We start from the raw sequence: 14794 nt of genomic DNA, 5'->3' as shown, positions 1-14794 counted from the left end.
TCAGTCGGTCAATCAATGGCTGCAGAACCTAGAAAGGAGTGCCTGAACACATGTTAATGATACTATTTGTGCTAGACACTGAAGTTGTATTACTTTACCACACTGAAAAATCCCAACCATCAAAACAGATAGTCCTTGAATACTGTTGGAAGAAGGGACTAATCTCTTTGTCCCTTAATCTTCATCGAGTCCTCAATAATGAGGGCTTCTGCGACAGCCACCAAACTGACTGCCCTCACAGACATACCTATCCCTTTGTGAGGCCCCATACCCACTCCACAACATCTTGTGCAGAGATACTGATATCTTCATGGGTGAAGTCCGAAAACTTTATACTTGTGAATTTGTTTCTAACCCTTGTGGGGAATGATACACTCCTCTCCCAGAAATGAGGTAGTTTTTCTCTCATCTTCCAGGTGCCATAAATATATAAATTAACTATATATCCTGTACTTCAAACTTAAGAACACAAGAATGACCATTCTAGGACAGATCATCTAGCCCAGTATCCTGTCTTCTGACAGTTGCCAGTACCAGGTGCTTCAGAGGGAATGAACAGAATAGAACAATTATCAAGTGATCCATCCCCTATCTTCCAGGCCCAGCTTCAGGCAGTCAGAGGCTTAGGGACACCCAGAGCATGGGGTTGCATCCCTGACCATCTTGGCTATCCTTTATGAACTTCTCTTATTCTTTTTTGATCCCAATTATACTTTTGGCCTTCATTACACCCCCTGGCAACAAGTTCCACAGGTTGACTATGTGTTCCTTGTGTTTGTTTTAAATCTGCTGCCTATTAATTTAATTGAGTGACCCTTGGTTCTTGTATTATATGAAACACTTTCCTATTCACTTCCTCCACACCAGACACAATTTTATAGACCTCTATCTATAAGGGCAAGGCCAAATTAAAGCAATCTTAGGCCCTTGATACACCAGGATATTGTCTATAGCCGATAGCCCCAATCCTGATGCCATGGCCCTGTCCCTTACCTGGAATGGCAGTGGCAGAAAGGTTTCTCCTTTCTCAGAGATGCAGGGGCAACATGAGGCCTCCATGTCTCTCTCAAGAGTTGCAACTGGCCCCACTTTGTTTTGGGGGTTACATTGGTAGCAGCCCCTTCTTACCCTCTAAGAGACAGGAGTGGTAACAAGGAGGCACCTCAGTACTTTCTCTGGCAGCCAGGCTGTATCTTCTTGGGTTGGTGGGCTGACCTCACTACCCTCTCTTCTCGTGTCATATAGAATCCTTTGTTGGGGCCATGTAGATGGCTTCTATTGCCCTCCCTCCTTTCAAGCAGTCAGTCGCTAACTTAACCTCCCATTGAGATTCATAGGGCAGTTCATAACTTCAGAGTTGTTTTTTAAGGCTGTCTGCAGTCCGAAGCAGACATTGTTACGCTCGAGTCACATTTTCCAACTCTCTTTTTTTCCCAATTGCTTGGAAGATTGAAAGATGTGATTATCACCTCACCACGTAACTCCAGAAGCTCTAGTCACAAGCCTATAGTGTCTGGGTATTAAACAGCCCTGGGAGAAAGGTGTCTGCATTAGCACATCTGCTTGAAGAATCAAGGCCTATTACATTTATTTTACATCCTACAAAGGTGAAAGCCAGCAGCTGTTATATTAACCCTCTGCTCCATATTGCCCTTAATTCTCCATGACTGTGTGATATGTTGATTTTTAATATATCAAATTATTTAAATGAATGATCCTAAAAGGACAGCTGCTGAGCTCCTATAATGATGGGCCATAGTAAAAACCCTTAAGGTTGATAGATGTGGTCAGTCCTCTTGCTCCAGAAATGTATCTACTCTTGCAGGACATGTGATTCTTACTCAGTTCATGTATGTTTGGTGGCTGTGTTTCTTTAGTGACCATAGGCACTGTATCTGACCCCTTCTCTGGTCTCTATATGCTGCTTTGGTGGAGCTATAAATGAGCCACCAGTATTTGGGGAGAACCCCTTCAAATGCCTGAGCAATGTAAGGCAACATAGAATGCATTGTGTTCTCTCCCAGTCTCTACAAGCCCTGGGGACAGGAGCAGAGTTAGGAGGAGTGGAATTAGTTGTAGTTCTTGATGCTACAGAGATTCTGGGCTACGGAGCAGCTCACAGCCAACCCAGACAAGATAAGGCACAGAATCCAAGCAGAGTAATCATGGCATAAGCATTCTTTGTCCCCTGCCCACCCCGCCCCGCCAACCCCATCCACACAATGAGTGATGAATCATGTATGGTGAGACATCACCTGTACCATCTGCATTGTCCTACTTCTCTGCTTCAAGCATTTGATGCAAAGAACTTAAGGAATTACTATTATCTAGGGATAAACTGGACCTGAAGAGCCTTAACAGATACATCCTGTTTCATGACCCAAGAAAAAGGGGACATTCACTGGAAATGAAATTTGGCACTTTCAGAACTGATAAACAGAAATACTTTTTCCACACAAAGTATAATTAACCTGGAACTAATTATCGTGTGAAATCACTGAGGCCAAGAACTTAGTAAGATTCAAAAAAGAATTGGACATTTTTATGTATTGCAAGAATATCCAGAGTTGTTATAATCAAATGTAATGATTTTGGAAGGGCTATAATACTTCAGGGCTTAAGCCAGTCTCTAACTGTTACTAGTAGAGAGACCAAGTTGAGATTTAATGTGAGAGGCAGATTATCCCACATTTGCTACTGCAGGGATCTTACACCTTCCTCTGAAGCAACTGGTACTAGCCACTGTTGGAAACAGGATACTGGTTTGGATGTATTTTGGATCTGGGCCACTAAGGGAATTCCTATGTTCCTCCTACATTAACATAATCTTGTTTGTTTGTGTGCGTGAGCATGCTCTCTCTCTCCTCCCTTTCCCCTCTCTTATGTCTATATGATAAGATTACAGGATTGTCACTCTCTATGCCTCACTTGGAAGCCTAGAATATTTGTTGAATCAGTGTGAAGCATGGAGACAGCTACAAGCAGGGTTGAGAGCTCTTGTTTCAGCATATCACCAGGTTCAGTCATCACTGGGATTTACAGTCTGTTACTGGCAGATTTTTAAGCTCTCAGCCATTTTTGACTTTTTTACATTTTATGAATTACACCGGTACAACAGCATAGGCCTTCACCTAGTGTGTATGTAGGTCTATAAACAAACTACTCTTGATCATTCAAGCAAATGTTTTTCTGTGTATCTGAATCCATACATGATCATACATTTGTTCAGCTTTGGTTTTAAACATGTTTTTTCCCTAAAGAAACAATGGTTCACATTTTAATCTGGAAGTCTCAACAGAGATCACCCAATACATTCATTTAAATGCAGTTTATTCCCATTAACTATTGTTTGTGCATTAAGAGATGTGTTTTAGTCTTTTTGCAGTCCTTTTAGTTTATTGGATATGTGAAAGTGGTGTAACTAATATTGTGAATGCTGTGACAAGTACTGAAGGGAAACTCTGTCAAAGCTACATATAATCACCATTCTTCTTCCTTGTGTATGTAGGCTGCAGATACAGTCTGAGTGGACAGACAGACGTTTCGGTTGGGAATATCATAGTTGTTGTAGTGTGTTTTTTTTTTTCTGATGACCCAAAAGCATTGCTGCAATTTTTTTGCTGGTTACGTACAGAAATGTGTTGTAGATAAGACAAATATCATTGTGTCTGAGGCAAAGACAGAGGTTGCCTAGAGAACTATTTGTCCAACAGAACATCCTAGAGAGCAGGCAAGAATTTCTGATTTTTTTTTTTTTTTAATAGAAAGGGAATTTAGTGCTTGTGGTAAGTGCTGCATTGACAGCTCTAGAGACTGAAGGCTTCTATCCATGGGGTGGGAAGCAGCAGCAGCACCTGTTTTTCCACACCTCCTTCTAATATACCTCAGATGTTGAAGAGAGACCACCTTTGAAGGGATGCACTTAGTTGTCTCAGTAGTAGTAATTGTTAATTAGTACTTTGTAGCTTCAAAGTTTTTGACCTCTGAGTCTGAGCCAAGTGGTTGTTGTAACTTTCACACATGTTCACCGGAAGCAGATTGAGACTATCAATTTGTTTCACGTATGCCACTGAACAGCTGTTGGATAACAGCAAGTTTGGTCACTACCAATCTGGACTGTCTTTGAATTGGTGATGTAGACACTGAGTGGCAGGAAGTGAATGAAAATGGAGACAGAAATTAGTATCTTTTGGCTAAGTAGCTGCAACTGTATTAAGCCTTTTATTTAAAATTTGGTACTGTTAATTCCTAAAGGCAACTTGGTCTGGCAGCAGTGAAAGGAGGAAGGCTGTAGCCATCCCAAGTAGTTATTGACCTTCTCTATCCTTCAATGTGCAGATCCTACTAATGCCTAAGTGCCACTCAGGCACATCCACTGAGGCTTTCTAAGCCAAGGCCTCAGGCTGGTCTTATAAAAATTTAGGGCTCCCTGAAAATCCAACTCCCTTTCTTCTTGAAGGAGCCTGATGTCTAATCTGCAACAAAGAGGTGTTACTCCAAATCCTGACCTGGCACAGTTGGGAGAACCAACCAAAACTTTGATTAATTATGTCGTTGCTGAGAGAAATCAAACAGCTTTTTCCCAGGACAAATTGTCTTAACTGTTATACACCACTAGCAACCAGACCTCATTCTATATTAAGATATATATGTTGAGCATATTATCTCCCCATATCCAAAAGGTGTACACCATCTTGATTAAGATGAAGAGATCATGGCACTCATAGATAATTACCTCGTTCTTCATTCTCTTGTCCCAGCTGAAAAGTAAAGTCTTCATTTATCAGTCTGTATCCTTTGTCTTGGTAACCGCCAGTTCTCTGCTGAGAAAAGTTTGAACTGGTGATGTAGTAACTAAAGGCTCTGTGTCCCATTATCAGTCACATGAAGCAGCCAATCCCTGTTTTGTTTTTTCATATCAACCTCTTCTACCAATGGCAAGGAGTTTTACCCACTGGTCCTGTTCACTACAGACCAGCTAGGGTATGGGTCACTTCAGCTCAAAGAAATGATTCTTTACACCAGCTACTGGGTACAGAGGAGGAGATAGGACATGGGGTGCTGACATCTGTACTAAACTTGGAGGCCCATTGAGGAGCCATTGTGAGGTGTGTCAAGCCAGGAGCACCCTACTGACTTTAAGAAAAGGTTATGAATAAAATTTTCCTATTCTAATTTAAAAACAAACAAGCAAACCTATGGGTAGGTCCTGTTCATTGGGTTCCTTTCTGCTCTTAATGAATGAACCTCTTTAGACACTTGGGCCTGCATTAATTTTTCTTTTTGAGTGGGATTCAATCTCAGTAAACACAGCTGAGTATTTCTCTACCATTTTTAAAGGCTTAAAGGTGTTTTGCACCTCATCAAGCACATGTCCGCCTCTGGCAGCATATGACTTATTTATTTTTAAAGAAAGGGTTTTTTTATTTGTATATCCTTTACTATGCAAATTCTTCTAAATACGAGCAGGATTAGGAATAAAGTCCTAACTAAGGACTCTGAATTAGTTACAGGCCAGGGGCTTTGAGGTGCATCAGACCAGAACAAATATATATTATATAGGAATTTCAGTTTGTTGTAAATCTGTAACAGCAGCTTAAAATCAAATAGTTTTACACATCTAAAACAACATCAATTTGCCAGTCAGTGCTTCATGTATCAAAGAGTGTTCTGTGAAAATATCAATATCATTGGTTAATATAAATGAAATTAATTTTTAAAGCTGGGCTAAAGGTTGACATCTGAAAAATTGCATTACTTTGCAGAAGAGAAATTTCTGTCTTCTAGTGAAATTTCAGGTCATAAGGGCAAGTAATTTTCACAATCTTCAATGGGAACCAGTGAAATATGAACTTCATTGTCACCTAGCCCCAAAGCGATAAGATAAAATGAGCTGATACATCATTTGCTGTGGTTTTATCATCTCCTCCAGTAATTGGAAGAGAAAACATAAGAGTTTTTTCCCCCCCAACCCTCCACCACCCACAACCAGGCTTAAACCATTTTAGTCTGATCGATACAAAGGTCACATAACATTTATTTATTTATTTTTAATTCTTTATACTGGCTAAAACTGCCAAGTGGAACATTAAAGTAATGAATATGTTTAATTGAATTTGTCACCCATGAAAATGTGGAATAGAATGGTATATCAGACTGTAGTGGGGGTGGAGGGGAGACTGCTAGAATGCAGAATTCAGCAGCTGCTTGAGTAAATGTTTGACAATTGAATAAAATAAACCATTTTCTTACTGCTTACCCCCCGCCCCCCCATATGATTTTTTTTTCTGTTTTGTTCTGGCAGTGTGTTAAATGACAAATCTAAAATGATGCCAATGAGCCCTGTGATGTTTAAGAGCAGTTATGCATTCTTAAATTATCATTAACATAATTTTTTTGGTACTAGGTCAGTTGTGTTTGGACTTTATTAAGTAAGAAGCACAGTAAGACTTTGTTTTAGTAACAAATCCTACATAACTATAAGCTACAATTATATGGCTTAAATACTGTGATCGAGAGCCAGTTACATATGATCATATGTCAGTTTTTGTAAAAAAATCTAGCTCCTTGCAAGCTCATAACTTTCTATACAAACTTGACATAAAAAGATTAAGGTTACTATAACCATCATACTTTGGTTTGTCAGAGCAATAATTTACTATACAAATGTATAACAAACAAAAACAGAAATGCAAATGTATTATTATTCTGAATGCACACAATATATGGCTATTTTAGGAATGGATTTCAAACAGACATTTCATTTTGGAGTACAAAATATAAAAATATGAGGCAGCTGTTGAAATCAGTTATTTGGTTTTTATTTTACTTGTGATACTTAAGCTGTCTGGCACATAAAAATGATGTAATTATTCAATTACTGTTCAGTTCTATAACCCATTTGCAGACTTAATTACCTCTAGAGAAGTCACATTTTCAAGATCAATAATACTTTATTCTAAAACTGAATATACGATAGTTGATTGGTTTGCTTAAAATTTAAAATAAAATGTTGTTCTTTTAACCTTTAAGAAAAGATTTTTTTATTATGGAGTATAATAGTACATCTTTAAAATTGTAACAATTTAATTAATATGACCCCATGTTTTAATACAACATGGAGAGATACTGTTGTTGGACTGCTATGATGATAATCGATACTATAATGACTGTTGTGGAGAAAGTAAATAAGGAAGTGTTATTTACTCCTTCTCATAACACAAGAACTAAGGGTCACCAAATGAAATTAATAGGCAGCAGGTTTAAAACAAACAAAAGGAAGTATTTCTTCACACAATGCACAGTCAACCTGTGGAACTCCTTTCCAGAGGATGTTGTGAAGGCCAAGACTATAACAGGGTTAAAACCCTAGATAAATTCATGGAGGATAGGTCCATCAATGGCTATTCATCAGGATGGGCAGGGATGCTGTCCCTAGCCTCTGTTTGCCAGAAGTGGGAATGGGCGACAGGGGATGGATCACTTGATGATTACCTATTCTGTTCATTCCCTCTGGGGCACCTGGCATTGGCCACTGTTGGAAGACAGGATACTGGTCTAGATGAACCTTTGGTCTGACCTAGTATGGCCGTTCTTATGTTCTTAATCTTTCAAGCAGTTTTTTTGAAGGAAAAAAAAAGTTAGTTTTAGGGCTTTTTTTGTTCACGTTGCAAGATGGCAGAACAGTGTAGGGGCAGGTACTTTACTGCTGTGAAACTAGCACATATAGATTCATAGTTACCATGCATCATTAAGTGAACTGTTTGTCTATATATAGTCTTAACTGGAGGCCAACACTGACTGTCCAGGCAACTCTAATTACAAAATCAGGGCCTAAAATGTAAGTTCAAGTCAGGGGCTAATTGCCCCTCATTTTTCTGTCTTCAGTTTCTCCGGTAGTGTCCTGCACCCATGCGGAATATCATTGACTTCAGTAGGGCTGTGCAAAGGTCCACCCAAATTGATATGATTGCAGGATCGGGCCTTAGTCTATATTGTTTGAGATGACTTGAGGGTATTGTACTGAGGTGAACATAAACTGATGGTGTTTATCATTGTCATGCTATTTGTTTACATTGTATCCCTAAAGCCTATATATGTATCAGCTTGCACAGGATGTTTTTGTAACCTGGAATTTTAGAGTAACCCATCGTTTAGCATAAGCGTTTTGAACCCTTCTATTAAGTTGTGTACTCTTTCTTTAATGTCTGATAAAAATATCTTTATTGCCTATTCAGTCTTGAAACTCTGTGTTAAAGCCATTAAATGGTAAAATCCTAGAAATAGTTCTCCATTTCTTTTCTTGAGATGGGAGGTTATATCATTTGTGAAGATTAAATTAGAATATGCAGTCACATTAGCCTCTCTTTGTTTTAGAAGTGTTACTCCAAAATGATTGGCAATGAAGGAAAAAGCCTTAGAACCATAATAGTCACCTTTTAAACTTAGGTTATTGTGCAACAATAAAGAAGCTTTCTTTACATTAACAAAATCCTATATTATCTGGCATATGAATGAAAGAGATATGTTGTTGTTTTTTTAAGGGAAACTATCGTTAATTTTCAAAAGTTGTAATTATAAAATTAAAAATTTCAAAGAAAGTAAGACAGATGAAACATTTTTGCTCCCTTTTTAATAGAATACAAATTCTGACTTTATTTTTTTATATTTGCTTTAATGATTTCTGAAAATACTTCATATTTCTGAAATGTGAGCTATTGGTAAAATCAAATGTTCTGAGTCTGGAAATGATAGAACAAAGGAAGGGTCCAGGTTTTTATAAGAAATATGTAGTAAAAAACATTGAAGAAGAGTGTGTGTTCTGTATCTTTCAAACTACTATAGTTGGTATGATGACTGCAGAGCAATGGTAATGATGCAGTTTCCATAGCAACTGGTTCATTGGAGGGCTAGACCTTTGTCTAGGGTGCTGTCAGTATGTGTGGAGTTTCAGAGAACAGAAAGTCCCAAAGAAGGTCTGCTTCCACCTAATCCAGTTTTAATTGAACTCCAGAGACTTTGAAGTGAAGCTACAGACCAGGCAGATAGTATTCCAACAAGAAATGAAGGTCTTGCTCAGCTAGGCCTCAGCTGCTTCTCACTCCTGATAACTATTTGTAATGAATAAAGAATTGTTATAGAGGTGCCTGGTAATGTTTCTGTAGTTGAGTCTGAGTTTTTATTATAAACTTTCTGGCATAGGATTCAATAACTTTGTCGTGATTGTGAAAGACATTAATATAAAGTATCTCTGAGGCGTCCAAGTTAGTTTTAAAAATCCATTTGTTTTTCATCATTAGGTGTATTGGAAATTTTCCCATTTGATGGTTTAATTGTACACAAATTGTCATAAGTGACTCCAGTTGGGGGAGAGTAGAGTATTTAGCCTTTTAATGTGATTGAATTGTTTAGGTTTCTGTTTTAACTCATATCTGAGTAATTGATGTTTGACTCTAAAATGTGTGTGCATACAGCAATGCTGCTTGTCATAATTATTTTTACTTTGCTTGCTTAAGAGATTTTGTGAATTGCACACTTTGATCTATCTACCTCCATTGGCCCCTCCAAAATATGATCTCTGAAGACATAGGTCTCGATTTGAAAATATTATTGGAAGTTTCATCTGAGTAAAGTAAATGAGAACTTTGCCTTCAGTTAGCTGGGAGAGGTGAAGAAAAGGGTTAACATGGTCCCAAGTCTACTATATCTCCAATTTCAGAAATGGTTTGGAACCATTACCGATCACTGTTACCATTCATGTGCCTCTCAATAATTTGATTTAAAAATAGCAATTTGGGGGGATTTTTTCATTGTGAGCTGAGGGGAGGCTGGTGGTGTTGAAGAGGAAACATGAGGAGACATTGTACCTTGCAAGTTCTGTGCTTCTGAGCTGTTGCTTATTTGTTTGTTTGTTTTTTGTTTGCCTGTCTTGTATTTTGTTAGGTTGTAAACTCTTCAGGGCAGATATTGTGTTATATGCTATGTTTGTATACAATGGTTGGGGCCTCTAAACACTGCTGGAATATAAATAATAATACTTGCACACATACATATGTATCCAGGTAGGTGGCCAAAATCTGTCCTTACATGCTCATTGAAGACCGCTAATTTCATTAGAAGTCTTGCTCATGTTCTTGCATTGAATTTAGCTTAACACTTTTAAATAGTTGCAGAGGGTCTTAAGAAGTGATTTTTAACATAATGTATTATATTGCTTAAGCAGAATTGTGGTGGCATCAACTAGCAGCCTTAAATTTACCTTCCTTGCTTTATTGGATTTAAGTCAGACATAATTGTATTAATTGAAATTATGTTGACAAATCTAAGTTCAGTTTTTCTTGTTGCTTATGCTTTGTTAAACTGGGGCAGAGAAGTGCCAGTCTTGTTGTCCCTTAACACCTTCATAATTAAGCTTTGAAATGAAAAGGCAAAACTAGTGCAGCAAAGAAACAAAGTGGTTGAGGACTAAAGATAGGATTAGTTTGAATTGTGAAGGCAGACTAAGCATCTGTGTCTGTCAGCTGGGATGACAGGAATTGTAACAAGTTACTTTGACAACCGCTTACTCCATAGAGAGATTATGCCGAGTTCATTTGCAGGTTTGTGTTTAACCTTAGCTGACAAAATGATACTTAACCTCTTATACAGTCAACCTTTATACTTCCAGAATGAATGAATATTGCCTTAACGATAAACTTAAGGAACAATTTTTAAGGTCATTTAAAAAAAAAAAAAGTATTTTTTCTTGTTTGTATGTTACAACACTAAAATAAAATGTAGATCAATCCAATGTCAAAAGTGAATGCCCTCCATAAAAATTACTATATTTGTCATTTAATCCTGAAATGTAACATATTTCATACAGTTTCTAACAAATGCTTGGCTAGGAAATAACACACCGAAAATTTGATCCTGAAAAACAATAAGGGCAGATTTTCAGAAGTGCTCAGCACCAACAATTGATGCCAGACTTTTCAAAGAGCATGGCTCCCATTTAGGCCCCTAAATAAAGTGGCCAGATTTTCATTGGGCGCTGTTAGTTACTGAGCACTTTTAAAAGGCTAGCCTCTAAAATACTTACTAGAAAAAGTCTGATTGTGTAGCCTTTGAAATCAGTTGCATAAATATAGTTCTCATATTTTCCAAATTTGAAAGTGCATTATTGATGTAGTGATTGAATTAAGGTTTTGTTTTTGTTTTCTTTTAAATATTACTGGAGTTGCAGATTTAACTATTTTATTCCACATTTCCTGGATCAAAAGTACTTTTGGAAAAAAAATGTGATGGTGCCTACACTGATAGTTTGTTTATAATGTAATGTCCTGTCTGCTCCTGAATACTTATTGGCCCTTTTTATTTTATTAGATTCTGGCTTATACAGAGGGACTCCATGGAAAATGGCTGTTCACAGAGATTCGATCAATTTTTTCCCGACGCTATCTCCTGCAAAATACAGCATTAGAGATCTTCATGGCAAACAGAGGTAGCGAGGGATTGGAATGGAGGGATGGAGAATTTTGGTTTGACAATATGTGTTTGCTATTTCACTTTTTGTTGGCTAGATTTTACTGCTGTTTTTGTTTAATGGATATAGGCTGTGTCTTTGATTTAAAAAAATGAAATTATATGTACAAAAATACTTCAGATTTCAAGGATAACTTTTTCCTATATAAAGCTTTCCAGAGAGAAGTCTTGTGGGTAAAACATCATAACTCACTTTATTTTCAATTAAGTTTTTTGCTTCTATTTACAATCCAAATGCTGAGTTGGCACTTTCTGTACACTTACTTTGCTTAAAGCATGTCTGTGTTCTCATCTGTCGTATTTATACAGAGTATTATTTTCCTGTGGTAGGAAAACAGTTGCTGGTTATGCAGTATTAAGGACAAGGGAACATAAGAACTGCAGTACTAAATGAGACCAGTGGCCAATATATTCTGACATCCTGTCTTTGTCAGTGGCCAATTCCAGGTGCTTTCAAAGAAATCCCAGAATAGACAATTATGGAATAATTTACAGGATTTAAATGTCTTAAAGAAAAACAAATAATATGTTCAGTGAAACTCTGGATATTCTTTTCATGTATATAAAAATATCTAATATCTAATCCTTGACTAAATCCTACCAAGCTCCTGGCCTCAATGACAGTTGTGTCAATCAGATTCACAGGTTAATTATTTGTTGTGTAAAAATCCAAATCCTTTTATCAGTTTTAAATTTGTTTTTTGCATGTCTCCTTATTCTTCTATTATGAGGTAGGGTAAACAGGAGTGCTTGATTGAATTTTTCTAAGCTAGTCATTATTTAGTATGCCTCTTTTATGTCTGTTTAATTCATCTGCCTTTGTGAAGTCAATAGTTCTAGCTTTTCAGCCTCTTTTCATAAAGAGAACTCTTGATTCTTCTAATCATTTTCATCACCAGTCTCTGACACGCTCTCCCCATTTTCAGCTCCCTTTTTAGAGATGGGGTGACCAGAACTGAATACAGATGTCTTAACATTTTTTTCTCTTGAAACTGTCACTATGCATTGAGCACAGGGTTTCACTGAATAGTCCATAGTGATACCCAGATCTTTATCCTTAGTAATTTTGAATTCAGCAATATTCAACCAAAGAAAAATCACCTCTTAGTGTGTGACCAAACCTAGTCACGTGGGTGACCCATTTGATTTTCATATGCTGCGTTTGAATTCTGATTTCAAATCTGGTTTTGCTCTTATAAAGGGATAGTCATACCTACCTGTGTAAAGTGCATGGAAACAGTAGTTTAGTAGACAAGTAAGATTTCCTCAAGACTTCTGCCATTTATACTGCCATTTCTGATGCCTTATACCAGAAGTACTCAACTTTTTCCATGCCAATACTCCACCTTTCCATTCCCCCTTATTCCTCTGTGATCCTCCCCACCAGTCTAGCCATGACTAGAGTTGGGTGAAGTTTTCTGTGCAAATCAATCTTTTTTTTTTTTTTGGCCAAAAAATGCAGATTCAGTTCAACCAAAACAATTTGCTAATTTTGATGTATTTCAATGAATTGCTTAGGTCGAATTTAAAAAAGAAATTGGAAATGTCAGAATGGTTCATTTTGCCTTTCTGACATGAAAATGGTTTGACCCTTTCTGTTTTAGAATTTCATTGTTTTATTTGAAAGCCCTATTTTTGTTTGTGATTAATTTTGTATTTTACATAAACATAAAAAAAGTTTAGAAACCCTCAAAAACAAAAGAAAACATTTAGTCAAACGAAAGGTTTTGTTTATCCCAAAGTAAAATTATTTTTAGCTTTTACGTTTTTCTGGGAAAAGGGTGTTTTGGGTTTTTTTTCGATTTTGGGTCAGCCCACACCAAACTTTTGTTGGTTTATTTTGGCCACCAAACCAAAAAATTGGTTATTCACACAGCCATGATCCTGATCCTGCTTAGCAAAATGGGAAGGGTAAGATAGGTAGTCAGTCACAACCCCAACACCTAATGAGGAGTCACAACCTTCAGGCTGAGAATCCCTTTCTTAAAGCTGTTTCACAATTATTTTTACAGTATCTGTAGTATCAGCTATAAATTGTGCAGCTGACCTTCAGAAATCTTAACACTTTGTTGGTCCTGCATAGTTCAAGGATGGAGCTTTACATCTCTCAGTCAGCAGAATGAATCCATCCATGTGCCACACCATATGATGGCGTTTTGATCTATGTGAAATAAGTTGGTCTGTCCAATTCCTAGCAAACTTGCGTTCGCCTCACAAAAATTACCATCACACAGGTGGAAACATTTTTGGTATTCTAAGCAGACAGTCAAAGAAATAAATTTTGGAGACTGATCTATACTGTCTGCCACCTAGAGGTGTAGTTCCTTAAGGTCAGATAATGAGGATCTAGGACCTATGAGGCACTTTCCTATCCCCTAGCCATGTGGCCTTAGAAAGAAACTGCAGGGAGGAGTCAGCCAGAGACTGAAATTGATAGAACAACTACAGAAACATTTTAAGCAGGGACCATGGGACACTGATGATGTCAACCGACTGCTTTTTGTAGGTTTCACTTTGGACCGGAGTAGGCAACCTATAGAACGTGTGCCGAAGGCGGCACACGAGCTGATTTTCAGTGGCACTCACACTGCCTGGGTCCTGGCCACTGGTCCGGGGGGGCTCTGCATTTTAATTTAATTTTAAATGAAGCTTCTTAAACATTTTAAAAACCTTATTTACTTTACATACAACAATAGTTTAGTTATATATTAGACTTGTAAAAAGAGACCTTCAAAAAACGTTAAAATGTATTACTGGCACGCGAAACCTTAAATTAAAGTGAGTAAATTAAGACTCGGCACACCACTTCTGAAAGGTTGCCGACCCCTGCTCTAGACATTCTCTCCCCTATGCTGTTTGGCTGTTTACTCCAGTTCCTTCCATCCGCTTACTCCTCATGTCCTCCCTCCCTTCTTTTATCTTTCTGTTTGACAAGTCCCATCCTAACAGAAACCCATCTAAATTATTTAAAGAAAAAATATTTGTGGCACTAACATGATGTTTGCAAATCATGACTCTTTTTCTATGCTATATCATTTTCCTCTACCCTCTATCTGATTTGTTTATTTAGATTAAGATTAGATTAAGTTCTATGAAACAGGGACTCTGTCTGATTCAGTGTGTAAAAGGTGCCTAGCACAATGGAACCTGCGTTCGCGTGGCCTCTTGGCGCTACCTTAAGATATAATAATACATTAGTATGGATTGCTGCCTTGTTCATGTAGTTGGTTTGGGCCAGAGCTGCTTTTTTTCCTCCAAGTCCTTTTTTGAG

At 37.5% G+C, this 14794-nt stretch overlaps 1 protein-coding gene across 1 annotated transcript in view; it reads left to right on the top strand.

Annotated features, from left to right (window-relative positions):
* LRBA (LPS responsive beige-like anchor protein) overlaps positions 1-14794 on the top strand; it is a 576728-nt gene that overhangs the window by 373191 nt on the left and 188743 nt on the right. The window contains 1 exon segment of the mRNA XM_065405711.1: positions 11365-11482. Coding sequence (XP_065261783.1) covers positions 11365-11482 — 118 coding nt within the window.

Source organism: Emys orbicularis, chromosome 5 (assembly GCF_028017835.1).
Source record: "Emys orbicularis isolate rEmyOrb1 chromosome 5, rEmyOrb1.hap1, whole genome shotgun sequence".
In the NCBI taxonomy this organism is placed as follows: domain Eukaryota; kingdom Metazoa; phylum Chordata; order Testudines; family Emydidae; genus Emys; species Emys orbicularis.
Note: the sequence above shows the minus strand (reverse complement) of the source record. Positions and strands in the feature narration are given on the sequence as shown.